Source organism: Xiphias gladius, chromosome 10, assembly GCF_016859285.1.
Source record: "Xiphias gladius isolate SHS-SW01 ecotype Sanya breed wild chromosome 10, ASM1685928v1, whole genome shotgun sequence".
Lineage (NCBI taxonomy): Eukaryota > Metazoa > Chordata > Actinopteri > Istiophoriformes > Xiphiidae > Xiphias > Xiphias gladius.
Genome location: NC_053409.1, coordinates 16,943,039 through 16,961,797, shown reverse-complemented (window position 1 = coordinate 16,961,797; position 18,759 = coordinate 16,943,039). Strand labels below are relative to the sequence as shown.

At 39.7% G+C, this 18,759-nt stretch overlaps 1 protein-coding gene across 4 annotated transcripts in view; it reads left to right on the top strand.

Moving 5' to 3' along the window:
• Positions 1-18,759, top strand: part of cdin1 (CDAN1 interacting nuclease 1) — a 56,861-nt gene that overhangs the window by 14,926 nt on the left and 23,176 nt on the right. For 3 of the 4 annotated variants that reach the window (XM_040136345.1, XM_040136344.1, XM_040136343.1), the window contains 6 exons: positions 699-771; positions 8,108-8,187; positions 8,577-8,626; positions 10,852-10,919; positions 12,419-12,484; positions 12,692-12,797. In XM_040136345.1, coding sequence (XP_039992279.1) covers positions 699-771; positions 8,108-8,187; positions 8,577-8,626; positions 10,852-10,919; positions 12,419-12,484; positions 12,692-12,797 — 443 coding nt within the window. The remainder of the gene's footprint in view (positions 1-698; positions 772-8,107; positions 8,188-8,576; positions 8,627-10,851; positions 10,920-12,418; positions 12,485-12,691; positions 12,798-18,759) is intronic. The other variant, XM_040136346.1, reaches the window with a different exon arrangement.

The following is an 18,759-nucleotide window of genomic DNA, read 5'->3' as shown; positions in this document are numbered from 1 at the left end:
TCATTAGTGCTCCCTTCCCAGTCAGGGCTTTTCCCTGCACTCAAACCAAAAACACTGCTCACCTCTCAAGGTGTCTTTCTGTTCAAAGAGCACTGCAGCCATAGGTTCTATCCTTCCTATTAAGGACTGCATTCCCACAGACCCTCTGGTATGTCCTGTTGTTTCCTGCAGTTTTGCCTTGGTGATCATTGTATGATTTAAGCTCTCCAATGTCTCTAGCCTAGGCATAGTGTGTGCTGCTTTTTCGTACAAGATGAGAGACGACAGTTGTCAGTTTGACAGAGGCAAAGGCAATTCAGCTGGGTATCTCTTGTTTCTGTGGGAAACGTTATTGCAAAGCAAGGCTTTCACAGATCAATTTCCATAGGGATTGTCCAAAGTTGGGTCAAAAACGGGGTTTGAAAACGTAATAATGTCATTTAGAGACATTACAATTATTATTATCTATGTTAGACGGTGTAATTTCAGTGCCATATTCTTAGGCTCTTTGTATATGAGTCTAATATAATTTGATATGTCCATACTTCCAGCTAGATATGTGAGATTTAGTCTAAAGGTTGTTAAACGGAGCAGTTTTCCAGAGAGGAATAGCATTTCCACTATACCTGCATTTTGAAGCTGCATTAAGTTCCTACTGACGCCATACCCTGTTTTTATTAAGGCTAATTTTCTTTCTTTGGTTTTCGATCTATGTAAAGGTGGATCTGTCTCCTGCACTTATGGCTCGTATCATCCTGGACAGGTTCCTTCAGGACCTGGAGGGTGGAATGCGTGAGTAACACTTTTCCATTTCTCATTCCTTTCTATCATTCCTCCCATCAGTCTTAATTGTAGCACTTTGTCTTTTGAATCTCTCTCTGTTTGAGTGCCAATTCCAGCTCTAGCTGCTGTATTTTCAGCCTGTTCGAGCCTAATGAGAGGCAGACCACATTTAGTAGTAGCTGCATCCCAGGGCACATGACTGGCAATTAAGCACTGAGAGGACCACCCACCTCTCAACTGCAGTGTGGATCAATGCAAGCTCAGCTCATCAGTGTTATTTATAACACCCCTGATTTCTCCCCTCACCCTCCTTCATCCCCCAATGTATCCATCAACCCCCTACCTTCTCTTCTTCCCTCATCCCCTTCTCTTTCTCTGTTCCTACTAGGGTCCACTGAGGAAATCGAGTTGAGGAAAAGTGTGGCAGAAAAAGCAAACCATTTCTAGGTAGCGCTGATGGACACACGTTTCACAATACTTTGTGAAACATGTCAAAGACATTGTCCAGAAATTGTGTACATTCTGGTCAGTTTCTTTTGTTTCTGTCATGGCTAGAAATTTCTTAAATCGTCTGCATTTTTTTTTGCACAGATACTAGTATAATTTACAGTTGGACCTTTTTGCATGTGATATTTGTTAATTCCCTTTCTCTTTTTTTTCTCTGGGATTCCAAATATAATAACCACACATGGTTCCATATCATTTCAATAGGCATATCCTGAGGATTGGGTGTGTGTGTTTGTGCAGTAGTCTGCTTTGAGAGTGAATCGCATGATGTCAAAAAGACGTGCTTCCAATTTAATCAAGAAAGAGATTAAAGTGGATGTGTGTTATTTTCAACTTCGCCATAGCACAGCCATCTGTCAAAGTCAAAGATGTGATTGCTTTGGACCCACTGTTATCCACTGCCTGTCAAAATACTAGTCTGAGCAGCTTGTAGAACAGGGCATTCATCCAGGAGAAGCACTCCATCTCAGATAATAGCACATTGCATCCCTCAATCTCCATACAGTGAAAACATGCTTTATTATTGCTCAAAATAGATTTGTAGCAGATGGAACTTCCTGGATATTCGTTGTTTAATTTCAAAGCAGTGTTGTAACCATGCAGCATCTCAGTGTTTGCAGGCTAGTGAGTGATGTCATGGTCATGGAGCCTCTTGTTGAAAGTGATTTCACAGAGTCTAGATGGCTTTTAGAGAATAATCATAGATTCAAATCTGCCTAACTAAGGATACATGCTGTGACAAAAATGCTATGATTTAAATAAGATTAAAATTCACTTAAAATTTTATCTGGAAAAATAGTTTGACTGTTACCTGCTATATGAGTATGAAATATTTTCAAATGAAGATGTCATTATACTGTACTTTTCCACTGTTGCCAGCTGTAAAGTCAGCGGCTGTGAGAGTGACTTCTGTTTTGAAAGATCTACTCTGCAATCTCCTTATGACCTGGTTGGCCTTTGCAAATGAATTGCTGCCCGCATGGCCTGCACGGTCAAATCATCCAATCTCCATGTGTGTCTATTAGACTCCATTAATGTGTTTCCATTATGAAACAATGCAAGGATAATTGTCTTTGCTGGCAATTAGCTAACAGGTTGGTTCAGTGCTATTGGCAGGCATATCCGTCATGCCCCCCCACCAGCCCTAGAATACGCTCCAGTTTGCTTGTGTGCGTATTTGTGTGTTTTTGTCGGACTCCAGAGGGAGGGCAGGCAAGCGCACTGCAAAGATCAATAGACTTCTATATAAGGGACATTACCCCCAACTGGGTGAGTGGCTTGCCTTTGCCTAGCACCATCGTTTTTTTATTCCCTTTCTCTCTCCCTTTGCATTTAAGAGACACAGGAATGGGGCCTTTGGGACTGTGGAATATATGTACAATCACTAGTGCTGGATCAATACAGAGTTTTAAATTGTTTTCTGTCCCTTCCTTGTTTTGTTTTGCTCGCTTTTTGTTGTGCCCCCCCCCCCCCCCCCCCCAGCTACACACACAACCACCACACCTCAACATGACGCCACCACCAACAAGCTGCCTCCCCCTCTCCTTGCAGCAAAAGTATTGGAGAGAGCATCAGTCAAGTAGAATGAAAGACTATCTGGTGGCGCTTGTAAATAAATCAATACATTCAAAGCAGTTTTATCACATATTGAATGATATCAACATCCATAATGCTCCTTGTCTCGTGAAAACCGAATGGGCAGTATGGGAGGAAAGGTAACGTGGACTTTTCGCTGTTTATAACCATTATTTGCAGGTCACTGGAAGCTGTATTATGTATGATTTTTAGGAAATATACTGCAATCTGCACTAATTGAGCTTCAGAATTCCTTTCAGGGTTATTTTTAATCGACTAATGTCATGAACCAAATTCATGTCCTACATGGGGGACATGAATGTGACAGCTTAGTTTATCAGCACATGTAAGACATTGCATGAAAATACTGAATTAGGAAAATAATGATCAAAAAGACACAAAACTAGGGCAGCAAAAACATTTATTTTCGTTGAAGATTTTCAGCATTTTTCACAAAAAAGTGCCCGTTATAAGTTACTGGTCTTGGGCCCAAAGGGAAGTAATTAAGCTGCTTATTTCTGCCTTTGCAAATTGCTTCTAAAAATTTTGCACATTGTAAATTTTTATAATTTTATATGAATTTATGTAATATAATTTATAAAGCATATGTGATGATAATGAAGTTAAAGTAAGTGTTTTGATTTAAAATGATACGAAATTTTAAAAAGTGGGAAAAAACTTAAATTTGAAAGGCTGGAACAAGCAAATGTTTGGTCTTTTATTGATGATCAAAACAAATTACTTGAAATTGATTATTGAAAATTAAACTGATATCACTGAAACACAATGTAGTCGGTAATCGAAATAGTGACGTAATCAGTGAATTGCACAAAAAAGTATATTTTAAAACTGTTTAAAATGTTTACGTTGACACAATTGATGTTTGACCTGGACAAATATCATTACATTGAATAAACCTACATCATATGTACACACTACATGTCTCAGCCTACTGAAAAGGTCTGTGAATGATAAAATTACATTGTTAATAGCCATATTGTCATTCCGAATCTACTACCTCTCAAAGAGACACATTGGGGGAGCTCCTGCTCTTTCTTTTCCCCTTTCTGCTATCTCTTCATCTTTCTCTCTATTCCTCCTTTGACAGGAGTTGATGTGCCTCTAGATTTAGACATACTTTTTTGAGGAGGCAATTTTGCTAGCTATTTGACCTTTTCCATTTTCCCAAGGCCCAGCTCCAGATTAGATTGCTGCTCCATGTTTTGTAACTATGTGATTCGACCGCCTTTAAGATTTATTGTCACATTCCTTTACAGAAGCCTTGTACGCAAGGTTATAAATGTCCTGTGTTTGATGTTAACACTGTGAGAATGTTAGCGTCTACTATGATCCTTTTGGTTCCTTGACAGAATTCATAATAGCTTCAGTGTTTTGCAGATCAGACGTGTTGATAACTTATATTTTATTATGTTCTATCCAGTAAAATCTCAACTTAGTATCCACTATGACTGTTATGGTTCCTCCTCTCTTGTCTTCAAGTGCTCCTCTCCTCTCTCCCTCACCTCTCTACTGTGGTGGAGCTGGTGTGTATATGTAGCTTTTTTTCATATAATGAGAGCAAGGGCACTTCATTAGCAAGAAGGGAGGGAGTAAGGAGGCAAAGGCAGCACTAGTGTTTCTGTGCGGTTGTGTATGCATGCAAGGGGTGGGTGTAAGGGAGGTAAGCAGCAGCGTGGCACTTCACTTGACAAGTATACTAATTACTCCTTTTCAGCAGAGAAGCTCCAGTCAGCCTCTGCCACAGTCTAATGGCCTGACCTAGGAAGCCTCTCTTCATAGCAGCGCCTCCCCAGATCTACTATTACTACTGCTACACACACACATAGACATGCATATATACACACACACACACACACACACACACACACACACACACACACACACACACACACACACACACACACACACACAGAAATGTAGAGTCTCATCTCACCGCTATCAGGGAGAATCAGGTGGAAGCAGATCAGTTCTGCCCCAGTAACCTCTTCAGGGACTGGGCTCCTCCTGCACAGGGAGATACCACCTCATATCATCAACTAACACATACACACCACCACAGATATCTTTTTAAAAAAAAAACACATTTTTCCTCTTCCTCTCTCTCTCTCTCTCATCTTCAGTTTTTTTCAATACGGAGGATAAATTTAAAAGGAGTAAATTGGAAAATCAAATGAGGGCTTTAGGCAGCCGCAGAGATTTGCAGAGCTGTCGGCCAGCGTCGGAGAGCCTCATCCATCATGTCCCACAAGTAGTCAATTCCTCTAGTATCTGTAAATGTTTTCAGATATTAGCCAATTTATATGCTCCAAGATTCATCATGGAAAATCAGCTTTAGCGGTGCACATTATCAGGACCTGTCTCTCCCTTGCTCCATGAAGTTTGATGAACGAGTGCCCCTCCACAGCTCAATGGCTTGTGCATGGGGAGTGTGGGTGGAAGGGGGGCATGTAGAGGAAATGGGTACCCCCCCCAAACAAACACACACACACACACAAACGTGGAAAAAAGTGGGTTTTTTAATTAATAAACAAACTTGCAGTGGAGCTCATCAGTGTCAAGGGCAATAACAATCGTCATCCGTTATTGTTTATTACGGCCCTCCCTCAACAAATGTTGCTATCTAATGAGGTTTCTCGACATTTTTTTGTGTTTGAGATAATAACTTTTTCACCCTAGTGGGGAAAGGAAGAGTAGTTGCACACATAAGGAATGAGAAATCAAGCCAAGGTTATGTTGCTGTTACCTTGCTTTATACAGTTTATCTTCTTTTGGAATTGCATATGAAAACAGCCTTGTGATTTGTTTACACTGGTTGTTTTCTTTAGCAGATCCCAATGGAGGCGTAGCATTTCACATCTATTATTCTCCTCTTCTCTGTTCTTTCTTGTCAGATGTTGACGATGTGATATGATACCTTAGTCAGACTTTATACCAACATGGGACAATTACAGTAAATTTGGTGAATGTTTACAAGGTGCAAAGTCGTGCTGGAGGGCTTTGTTCTCTGTGTCTGGTGTTCTTCAGATTATGCTTTTTATTTCCCTGCATGTGTTTTATGTGTGTGTCTTTGTGTGCCTTTAGAGTGTGTATTTAAAAAGCATGGCGTGTGTGTGTGTGTGGCAGAGAGGAGCTCAGGGTGTCATAGAGGAGTCTTACCGTGCAAGGCGGGGGCGTCTTTAATAAATGTATGCTGATGTTGGAGGCTGCAACGATGCGAGGGATGCGAGGGCCCTGTTGTTATTTACTGCTGTATTTGTGCACAGCAGCGAATACTGGGCCTGCAAATAGCATTACAGCCCGTGATGAATGAGCATTAGGGTAAACTCATTTTAAAAGCATCCTGATTTATTAGCGGCCTGGCCTTCCATTTTCATTAGGTCAGTGCTTGGCTGAAATTCCACAATGTCAGCGCCAAGGTCACCTTTTTATGGCTATTTTTAACCCCATTGCTCAGAAAGAGCAGGAGAAAGGGATCCTGTCACTTATTATGGCCATCTACCAAAAATATCAAAGGGCTGGAGAGACAAGGAGAGAGAGAGAAGTCTAGTCCTGGATGTGTGTGTTTGTGTATGTTATGTGAGAGACCAAAATGTGTTGGTGGTCAACCTCCAATTATGGGCACTAGTAAGACAAGAGCTTTAATGGCTGCCGTTTGCCTTCGGGGAGGTTTATTACACACTACTGTTTTGCAGAAGCAGCGTCAAATCTATAAAACGACCATTAGGAAGAGGGAAAAAAATCAATCAAAATGCCATTAAAGTGGAATAAGTTGCCAATATTGCTGATGTGGTTGCGGGTCCTTTGATTTTCCTTCAGATTATTAGGCACAGTCGAGTAGTGACTTTGTTAAGGGAAACCAGTGTTGTTGGGGAGTAATATGTCTCCTGGCTTCATAAAGTTTGCTGCCTCATATTTCCCGCTTTATTGATTATCCATTATCATTTGTCATGAGGTGTCCTAACTCAAGGGGAAAATATAACCCTCTTTCTTCACCGCCGCCTGTACTGCACAGGAGCACGGTATGGATCTGCGTGTGAAGGTACCAATCTCTGAGAAAAATGAGCAACGAAATAAAGCACAGTCCTGTGCCTTGCAGCTCTAAGAGGCAATGTGGGGTTATGGGGTGGGCTGGAGGAGTACCGTAGCTGGGAGACGCAGAAACAGAGAGGAGGAGGCAAAAAAAAAAAAAAAGAGGTGGCAGAGAAAGATGGAGACAAAGAAGAAGAAACAGAAAGAGAGGAGGCAGCGCTCAGTGTGCTTTGTTCTCGTTCCACCCTCCTTCTTTATTTCATCATAAGGCAGATGAGGGATCATAGCACTGTTTGTCCTCTCTGTGATAGTTTTCATAAGGAGTAATGCATTTGAAAGAGATGCAAAGGGGAAGACAGGACAGAAAAGAAGGGTCTTGAGGGTTTTTAAATTTTCTTCTAAATGCCTCTCTATTGATGAAATTAATTTAACAGACGCCTAATGATCCATTCAGCGTTTGTAAATGTACACCCAAGTCTTTTTAAAATTATCTTTTTTCTTTTGGGGTTTTTAACTCACCTTTTTATCCACTATTTTTCTGTCTTGTGTTTAACAGTTATATATTGTGCACAGTTTTTTACATGAGCTTGGGAATCTCTATGCAGTGTTGGTACAGGCACCATCCATGCCTGAGATGTGAATAGAAACATTCCTTGTATTGTCGTATTGCCGCAAGTCTGTCAGGACCATGTGTATATATATCACAAAAATGGCATGCCTCAACCATTTCGTCACACAATGATACAATCCATTTAATCCAGTTCTTTTTAAGAAATGATTTAAGGAATTTTTTGCTGTTGCAGTACCAGCGAATGAATCCAGCAGGCTTTCCCCTTCTGATTTATAATGTTAGTCGAGCAAGAACGGGGATGAGAGATGCAGAATAGTCAGCGTTCATAACATAGATAAACTACATGGGGCTCCTGTGCTCTGGACTGAAACATTTATCTATAGAAAATCTTTGTAGACACCTAGCAGCCATCTAATGGACTAGTGAGAAAATACTGCACTAACAATGGAATGGTGAATTACTGTGTGTCAAGCCTGTCTTTTGTCTCTATATTTCAATTGTTTGCTTTTGCAGGAATTCGAATTTTTTTCTATTACATTTGTAAGACATTAGCTCAGATGTTTAGTGTCATTTGGGTAATTATATTAATGTGATTTTTGTATTTGTTTCTCTCCCTTTCTTGCATGTCTCTCTTGTTCTCAGCCTCTAAAACAGTCCTCAACAGCATGCTTAAGGAGCCATCATTAATTCCAGACCAGGTTTTGGCCAATAACATCTATCAAGTAAGTGTTTTCAATTTTAAATTTAAGTGGAAATATTATAGGAATTAATTTGAATTGTTTGATGTCATGGAATGATATAAATGTTTTAATTACTTAAATTAAAATGTATGTAATTTTATAAAGTCTGCATCGCTACCCTTTTTCATGTAACACATCTACTGCTCATGTACAGAGAGTTTTTAAATGTAGCACCTGGCTGAGGGACAGCATCAGCCGCTCATGTTTGCTGATGAGGTCACGTGAGAGCCGGTGGTCATGCCTGCCAGTCTGCCAGCATCTCCTGTGTTTTCTCCTTTCCCAGCACTGTGTGGGCTTCCTTCCCTCACCTCCATTCCACCCACCCACCCACCCTTTTCGCACGCCATAATATTTCTTCTCCCTCTTTTCAGTGCACAATAAATGACTGCTGTTATGGACCGCTGGTAGACTGCATCAAACAGTATCCTATCCCATAAAATTTTAAGCCTGAAATTGACGAGGAGCTATTGAAGGGGATGAGATGTGTCTGGCTTCACCTGACATAAAAGTTCTGCTTCACAGAGGAAGTGTTTCATTCTGCCTGCCATCCCACTATCCCCAATACAGGGGCTGGAAGGTGATGGAGGAAAGAGGAGGAGGAGAGGATAGACTGATCTAAATGCATCTCCATGTGCACGCAGTGGATCAGAACCAATGTTCTATGATACAAGAAAAAAAATGGCATTCATGAGCCTCATGGTGGTTGATGCGCTCTCTTTGGTATTTTATTTAACCCAGATGATTTGAAATTTTATGTTCATTACTGTATTTAGTTCTGATCATTCGCATGCCGTCCAACACCACGGAGAGTTCTGGGCACATCAATTCAACTTGAACTATTAATTTTGATTACACATTGGTTGTATTTCATTTATTCATAATTGAATTGTACTCCTTATGTTCCCAGTGTTTCCTCTTACCTTTTTTTTGCCCAGCTATGAATATCCCCTCCTTAGCCTTGACTATAAGAGTTCTTAGTCTTGAATCCAGGCTATTTAGGGGCAAGCAGCTGGCTGGTAGACCAACTATTTCCTGGGGGAGGAGACCTATTTGAATGAGTGTGATATATGTATGTCCGTATGGTACTGTGTCTGTCCAGGCTTTGGTGTGTGGTGGGGCTGGGTTGTTCTGTTCATAGTCAGTGAACCCTGTTCCATCCTGCCCTCCTTCCACATCCCCCTTTTACCTTTCTTTGGCAGTCCTTGTCAGTGTCAACTTAGAGTCAGTGACTCCGCCACAGAGAGTTCATGGTAACTGCCCAACTACTAAATGATTTCAAAGAGCTCCACCTACACATGAGAAGGTTAGCTCTTAATGCATGTGTGTCAATCAGGAAATGCACATATTAATTAGAAGCTATTTTGAGTGATTAGTTATTATTGAGGGTAGCCCAATACCCTAAGAACTTTTCTATCTATCTAATGGAGTAGACAAGTTATACATATGATACATGGCCTTTCTGTGGGATCAAGCATCATGCATAATGATGTAAAATTGCATTTATTCTAAAAGCATTTTTCTTCAAATATTTTAGAGGAATGAGTTGAGCAGCGAGTCCAGGCGCTCTATGCATTTTGCCAAATTGACATTTGTTTCGTCTTCCTCATTTATGTAATGCACTTTGGAGATTTGTCGTTAAAGCGGATTAAGGTCGACCTGAAAACTCTGATTGTACCTCCCTATACATCGGCATGAAAATAATTGGCTTTCACTTTGCATAGTAAGCTAATAGAGGAGACAGGCAGATTCTTACCTTTATCTGATGTCAACGTACACATGCACAGTTGAGCTTGCATCACCTCATATCTGTGCATTTATGATCTCACCTCATACATTTACCTGAGTAATATAGTTAGTAGTTATTTTTGCATATTTTGTAGATTCTGATCCATACAAGTCCTAACTGCTTCTGAGACATGTTGATTTGTACAGAGAAAAACTGAGTCCTTAATACTCTAAGGACTCACATCCTCAGGAATTGAGTCCTTAAAGTTTTATTTTCTTTAAAAAAAATCAAAAACACCTGCCAGTGCATGGGGAATTTTTTCAACCTGTTATGAGTACCAGTCATCTTGTGTCAAAAACTTTATAAAATCAACTTTTTCATAATTCTAGTGCAGCAGCAATCTGCCTCATTATCTTTTGTTTTAAAATACCATCACTCTTTTCTTTTCTTGAATATTTTTAAACAGGTTATTTTAAATAAAAAAAACAGGTTCAAATATTCTCACTGCACTGGAAAATACAGTTTATAAGACTCATTTATCAACAAAAAAGTCTTAAAAGTCTAAGGATAGAGTTTTTTTGTGGGTTAAACAACCTACCATTGTTAAAATCCACTCCACTTCAAGCAGCTGCAACAAAAATGCTGCTCACACACACATATATATATATATATATATATATATATATAAATGCCATTCTCAATGATGAGTATTTTTACTTCTGTTACTTTCAATATATTTTGCTGTCAATTGTTCTGTACTTTTTACTAAAGTAAGATGCAGAAGATGCTGAATGCAGGTATTTTAATTTTGATTTAATTAACTTTTACTTAAGGTTAAAGATCTAAAAGAGTGCTTCTTTCACTAGAAAATGCTGCTGTTCCTATAATGTACGTTGGAATCCTTGACTCTCTATTCTCAGTGCTATTGGCCAAGAGCACGAGGTCCTACTCCGTGACAAACTAAAGGAGAGGAACCTTTCCTTTCTGGGTAAGCCAATTCTTGACCTTCTCATCACGTTTTAAAGTCACTTTGGCTGCTGCAGTGTTGCCCTTGTGTAAGCTTAGTAAAGGAAGATCTGGACATGAGTGATGCACTAGATGTTATCTCCTATTGATCTGAACCAAGGAGCTGTTATCAAATATCCTTGGATGTTTATGCAGCAGCCTACAATGAATATTAAAAAATAAAAGCTTCGAATGTAGCTCTTAATGTTTCATTAGTTCCTGACTGCAGTAGGTATTGTTAAGGATTGTATTTCTCGATGTAAAGAAACTCATATAAGGGTTGTGATTTCTAATATTTTCACCAGTTACATTTTTGTAATAATTTTCTTAATATAGTTACCTACTTTCCTAACATCATTGCCTTGTTCCAAGTTTCAAATTAAATCAAGGTGGAGTGTCCAGATGTGAACTTGTGAAAGAGAATTTTTAACCCCCCCCCCTCCCAATTTATCCCATCATCACCATCCCATCACCATCCCCTAGGTCAGATGACTGATGAAGGATAAAAGTCATTCCCTCTGTCATTAAGACCATAACATTTATTTGGACCTGGAGTGCTGACCTTTCTTCAGGGCTGTACAGAGGGACTGTTCTAAAACTGTCAAGAGTTTGGGGGGCACGAGGGCCACTGAGGCAGCCTCACCCCATCTGATAAATGGATTGGAAATAAGCTACCCACCAGCAGGGATGGCCCATTAATTTTAATCAAAGGTGATGTAAAAAGGCGATCAGAGCCACATGACAATGTCAACAGCTCAGTGGTAGTGAATAGAGGTGCTCATCCCTACCACACACACATGCACACCCACATTAACCCACCCAGGATGCCCCTCTGCAGGCCTCTGGCAGTATCACTGACCTCACTGGGCTCTCTTTCTCCATCCTTGGCTGATGCTACCTCCTCACCACCGCTGACACTGCCACCCTCCATCTCTCCTCAATTCCCCTCCATGCCCCATTAGTTGAGCTTCGCTGGAGACAAAGAGGCAGGCCTTTGGAACTGAATGACCTGGTCAGCCTGAGATTTAATGGAGAAATCAGGTGTTGTAGGGATAATGGCCGAAGCACACCAGAAGTCAAGGACAATGGCTGCAGCGTTTGCAGGCAGGGGTCAGGTTTACAGAGGCTATAATGCCAACCTTGTCCTCTTGCTGTATATTTTATAAAGAGCTGCCAAACTGCAGACTGGAGAGCAGCTCTGTAACTGGGCTTTACGTTTTTTTTTTTTTTTTTTTGTGCAACGAAAGCGAAAATGTGGCAGATGTAGTTAATGGTTTTACTGTGCTCGCTGTCCTCTGCTGTTACTTCATCTGCTTTGCTAACGTTGAGGGGTTTTGTTACCAGCACCTTTGAGAATGTGGTTAGGCCAGTAGCCTGTGATTGATGTTCCCTCAGTAGGCTGATTACCTAAAAGAACTTGTTCAGTGAAGAGTAAAACTTATTTCAGTCAAATGTTAAAATTCTGCACTTTATCTCCTGCAGATGAGAACCAACTGAGAGCTATGGGCTATGATAAAACACCTGATATCATCCTGGAGGTTCCAGTTGGTTAGTATTTACGTAATAAATGCCATTATATTATCCAAAATAACAGCAGCTAAACTTTGGTGCCTTTTCCTCAAAAATTATTATGTAATTCTTTGATTTTGATGATTGACAGGAGAAAAAAAACTTATTGGCCCTTCTGGACCTTGCTTGTGTGGCTTTCCTGTCACCAGTTTTCTCAGTGTTGCATGTGTTTCTGTTTATGAAAAGCCGTTGAGGGACACATTGTTCACTGGATTGAGAGCAAAGCTTCATTTGGAGATGACCACAGTCATCGTACCTATCTCAATGAGCAGTTCTGGAGCTACTGGAACAGGTGAGTCTTCTTTACGTATTCTCACCTCTTTGTATTATTTTATTATTTTTTATTTGTTTTATCTGAATTAATCATATGATATTGCAACTACTATTTTCTCAGTCTGCATATTGTTTACAACTTCTTCTTTTTGACCACAAACCACAATCAGCTTTTCTCAGTATTATCAATGCAACTCATATCTCTGTCTTACAATGCTAACCACTTCCTCCCTGGCATAGGCCACACTAGCCCCAGACTTCCATATAGTACATGTGCACATCACACTACTTCCACATCCACCTCTGTCAGTGAAGCACTTTACAGCATGAATGGTCTGCCTGTGAGCTTGATTGTTTTCCAGAGTGCACATTTCGTTTTTGAAGGAAAGCTGGGAAATGGGTGATTAATCCATTGGATCTCTTGTCATGAGAACCTCTGGACAGGAAGGGGCCCTCATGGTATGACCCTGGGGGAACAGAGGTGTGTGTATGTGTATGCATATGAATGTGTATGTCTCAGTGCTAGAAATGAATATGTGCAACATACAGACTTATTTAGCTTTTATATGAATTATCTTTACAGAGAGAACACCAACTTAATTTTTTTTTCTTATTACACTGTGAAAACATAAGGCTTACATGGGGGTTGTAAGGTTATGCCCCTTTTCATATAGTAATTCATGTGCTAGTTTGTTTAAAGGCTGCAAAATTCATATAGTGTCCCAGCCAATGAATAATTTGGATAGGTCTGCCTTCCACTATTTAATGTCAGCAAAAAATATTGGGTATGAGCACTTGTCATAAAAAGTTTCATCAGCCAATAGCCCAATCATTTATCTCAATACTCAGTGTTACATAGGCTTCATTTTAAACTGAAGTAATCAGGTAGAGTAACTTTTGTGTTGGGGAGAGTAGGGGTCGGTCACACATGGTCTTCACATTTCTTGCCTCCCATGGTACAAGGTTCCAGTCGCCAAGTTGAAATGTTCTGATATGGTGCTGGAGCGCCAGGAGGTTCCAGGCCCCAACCACAGCCGGACTCTCTCTGTCTTCGTCTATTTGTTTTTGTTTTCTTTGTGCATGTACAGCACCAGAACAGGATCAGGTTTCTGGATCTATCAAGTTCACAACACAGTAAGAGAATCTGTTTACCATGAATGAATTTCATTTGTGGTTTCGTATGCGTTGCTCCCCAACCTAAAATAATCCTTTCTCTTGTCTGCCTATCACTGATAAGATAGTGAAAGACATTTAGAAAGAAATGTATTAATACAAAATTTATCCCAATATAGACTACCTGTTTTCATTTTCATTTAAAATAGATTGTTCTCTTTATTCTCTTGTAATTTTAGCCTACAGTCGTCAAAAAACGGGCCCAGAGTAAGTTACAAATGTCACACATAAATAAAGATTATTAAAATCAAATTTATTTTGAATTTAAGTTAAATGAAATAAAATGTTAGTCAGGTAGCTCAGTAGTGAATGCAGTGTGTGGATGAGTATAGTGTGATGTATCCAACCCCCCCCCCCAAAAAAAGGCCTTAATGGAAGAGAGAGGTTAGACACATACACAGGAGTCCTGAGTAGACTCCTGTACATCTTACAAATAATGTAAAATTTTAAGTATTAATACCTTCCAAGGCAGTTTTAAAAATATGTTAAGATTTATTAGTATTAGTTATTTAATAAAAATATTAAGGACAAGGAGATAATGGCTCCATGTTCAGAAAATGCTATTCCTGCCTATAGATGACTGACCTACTGATTTCACCCAGAAGCTGCCAGCAATACAGTTATTTAATTTTCAGGGAAGATGACTCATCCAATATCATTTAGTAGTTAAAATGTGAGAGATGAGGTCAAGGTCATAATCAATGGTGTGTTTTATTTTCTCAGAGTAACATAGTTTTATTTGGAAAGTGGCCTGCTTACAGAAAGAAAAGCTCTGTCTTTCTTTTTTTTTTTTTTTTTTATTACCTATTATTGACGTCAGGAACTAAAAGTCATCGAGGTGTGAATTTAAAAAGGGCTAATCTGATGGATACTATCTTTTAGGCCTCATTAAATGCCTTTAAGAAAGTTGGGGAATGAAAAAAGGCTTTGTTTAAGCTCCGAAATAGGCCTAGACCAGGGCTACTGAAAAAGTACCGCATGATATGAAGATCAAATGTCTCCTTAAATATTTCACTGTATAAGTCAATGTGCTGTTTTGGTTTAAACTGAAGAAAATGGCGTTAATCTGTCTTCGGTCTTCCTCTTTGTTACTTTTGTCATTAGTTCACAGTAGGTCAAAATATCAGAATAGTAGAAGCTTGATTGGACATTTAGGGTTACTCTGAGCCTTACATATTTGCTCATGGGTGTCTTTCATTGATATTCACTGGGGCATTCTTGTCCGGGTGTATTAAGGAACTGACAAAGCAGATCCCATCATGTCAGCCAGCAGCCTGGTCAGATAAACATTGTCATGTCAAAAAAGAAAAAATGTCAGTCCCTTCACATGCTACCTTTTCCAGCACCCTTGTAATTTTTAATTGACATTTACTGCTGACATTTCCAAATGTGCTTCATCTTTCTCTTATTGTTTGCGCACATGTGTACATTTGCGTGTGTTTGCCAAGTGAAGGCAGTGAATTTTGGGTCAGCACACCATGGTAACAAAAACATAAACCAATAGAAAACGGGACAAGAGAGTGATTGGGTGACATCATCCTGCTTTCACTTCTCATTAGTTGGTTTCATTCTATGAGACAGGCCCTGAAGGGCTGATGTTTAGGGTGATTGTCCATTCCTCAAACTCAGATTTCAGTGCTTGACTCTAAACCTTTTCGTTTTGTTTTTGACTGCCCTTGGAATTGCACAGCGGTGTTTGTAATTACTTCATTGCCCCTGATTGACATTTCCAGTGATTTGCTTATTTTTCATGAATTCCCTCTTTGCTTTAATTGAACTGCTTCATCCAGTTCTTGTGTTAATTGTTCTTGCTTTGCCCTCAAGCATTGCAGTGTGAGCTATGGGGACATGTTCTTGTAGACGGGGGGAAAAAAAACATAACTAATTTTCTCTCCAAAGCTCTCACCAACAGCATTCATCATCCAAACAATAGTCTTGCCAACACACTAACCCCATAATGAACCCCTCTTCAGTGGAGTGAGGGGTAATGACGCTTCACCTGCAATGCTCCCAAGAAAGAAGAGAAAAGGAAAAAAAGGAGAGAAAAACAGTCTTCTGCAGAATCAAACGGCGTGTTAAGGCCCAGTGCCTGGATGAGATGGCCAAGCAGCAGCTATTGGTGTCTTCCAGCCATCAATCTTAGTTGGTGGCGTTCCAGAGCCAGCAAGCCCTCTGCTCTGACGGATGTTCAGATAATTGAGTTATCCATCTCGACCAAACTATCAGAGTTGCATAAAAATTATTCACCTGCTGGTGAATATTAAACACATAATGAGCCTCTTGTGTGTTTTAGGAGAAGTGGGTAAGGTTAAACACAGCATGTAATGAAATATGGACCCTTGTGCGTTACCACCTTAACTGCCCCTTCTTGATTATGGTGTACTTAAATCAATTATGGTTGGCAAAGTTCCCTCCATAACTCTCCCAGCAGCAGCTAAAGTTCTGCCTTGTATTTGTTTGATTAGTTTAGCTTATCACACACTTACAAGAATCAATCTAGATAATGACAATTATATGCGGACTTCCTTAATATTTGTGTACTTGAGCTATTGTGATAGATTTGCAGAAATTCTGTAGAAATAGAGATTTGGATTTTTGTCATTGTTTGTTGCAAATTTGGACCATGCTACTGTAGTGGCCCCGGTCAGGTTTAGTTACTTAATATGTTGTTGTCAGTGTTTTTGTGGAGTCCCTTGTAAAGGTTATGTATCTGAAATTGAGGACAAAGGACAAGTTTTAATATTTGATGGATGGATAAATAGATGATTCTATAGATCAATTATAGGTTCTCACTGTAAGGAGACTGTGTATCACAGCTTGTAGAAAAAATACTGTGAGAAACAGTCAAAACATCAACACTACAGCTTTTCACAGCAAAGCACGTTCACAAAGCAAAACTTAGACAAAAAGGCCTCCAAAGGTTCCTCTTAAACTGATACAATGCTTGTCTTTTGTATCCTGTTCCACTAGTCTTTGCTTGTTTCAAAGTCTGACAGCATCTCTTCTGTGAGAAAGTCCAATATTTATTAATTTGTCAAATTATGAGGGATCTGTGTGACCCTTAATTGCCCTCCATGCAGCAGTTGTGTATTATGAACGAATCAATAGAGTAAATCTGATTATACTGTTTACAACAAAATAGCTTTTCAGCAACAAAGCTACTTTGCACTGTAGTATAGCAAATTAAAAGGGTAAATGTAGAGTCAAATAAGAAGATTCAGTGTCCGTTCTCTTTACTGTTCCCCATTTTCCCTCCCCCATTCCACCCAACACAATGGACAGCCTCTGTGGAATGAGCATGAATGCCAGCGTGCCCCCTCCCAAAGTAAATCAACTGTGAGATTCGTAAACTGCAAATGTGTCAGAGTTGAAAATGTTAGCACTCTTAATGGAAGCTTGAAAAGGTTAGATCTGATAAAAAGCTGTCAGCCGTCTACAAAAAATGATTTATAGCAATATAATGGGACAGTATGCCTCATTTCTCCCTCATTTGAAGTGGGGGTTAAGACTTTTGAGTTTGCCATTATACATCATCTGGCTTGACCACTGAAATTTGTTGAGACTTGAATGCACGCAAAGGCATTATGTTTCATCTGGCTCTTTTGTTTTAGTAATTTTGAAAGTCATGCCCTGTTGTAATGTAGTTAATTTATGTCCTCCCATAATTACCAGCAGAAGATTCTCATGCTCCAAAAGCGCATATCAATCTCCATTCAAATCTGTTTTGTGCAAGATTAGTGCTTGTCCTTTCTTGTAGCACTTTTTTTGACACACATAATGGAAGCAAAACTACAATTAATGAGGAAGTCATAATTCTGAACTCACCAGACTGTTCCTACAACATCACTAATCTGCTCGCTGACACAGTGGCTAATGAATATACAGAAATCTGATTTATGTGATGTTTTATGTTAGCTGACACAGCTGCAATTAGACATCTTGAGTTCTTTGTGAACTTTTTCCAATTATATCTGAGACTGTATGCTGTAGATTTAATAACTGAAATTGCATGGTAATTCTGCTGTAGCCTCAGAACCGTCACTCCATTTGCGACATCAAATTAATTTTTTGATTTAAGATATTGTACATTTCCATCCTTTTTTAATGGGCATGTCCATCATTTTTTGTTGAACTTTTCAAAGAAGTGACAACAGGAATGCTTAATTAGTAGAGTGTAATGACACAATGTGTTTTAGACTACTTTTATTCAATTCATCAGATTATGCCTTCATCTTTAAAAAAGGTTTTATTTCTCGATCCTTGGATATGCAGTGTTTTCTTCTCTGTGTATGACTGGTTAAATATAAATTAGGCATTTGTTCATATGTGGAAATACTTGCGTGCGCATATACAGCACGCCAATATGTGTTTGCTTGCAAATAGCCAGCCATGTGGGCCCATTTAATGCAGATGTAGCATAAGAGTAATATAAGCCTCAGCAGCAGCAGGGCCATCATAGGGCCAGAGTAGATAGGGGATGTCACCTGAGAGAGGGTGCCCACAGGCTTTGGCTGCTGCTGATCCAATGAGGCTGGACATTACAGGGCTGTCCTTGAGGACAGGTACTGGCGCTTCTGGGGTGACGATGTGACACCTCAGAGACCTGTGCCCTGCCATAATTTACCTCACCTTCCTATCAGAGATGTGCATAACAAAGAGAGGGGGAAAAATTCCATTGCGATAGTGGCCTTTAAAAAATAACCATTTACTGTAATCATAGTGATGCAATGTATGAAGCCATAGGTATGTGAATAGTTGCTCCTCTGCACATTGCAGTTCAAGTTTCTTACTGCATATAAGCTTTTCTG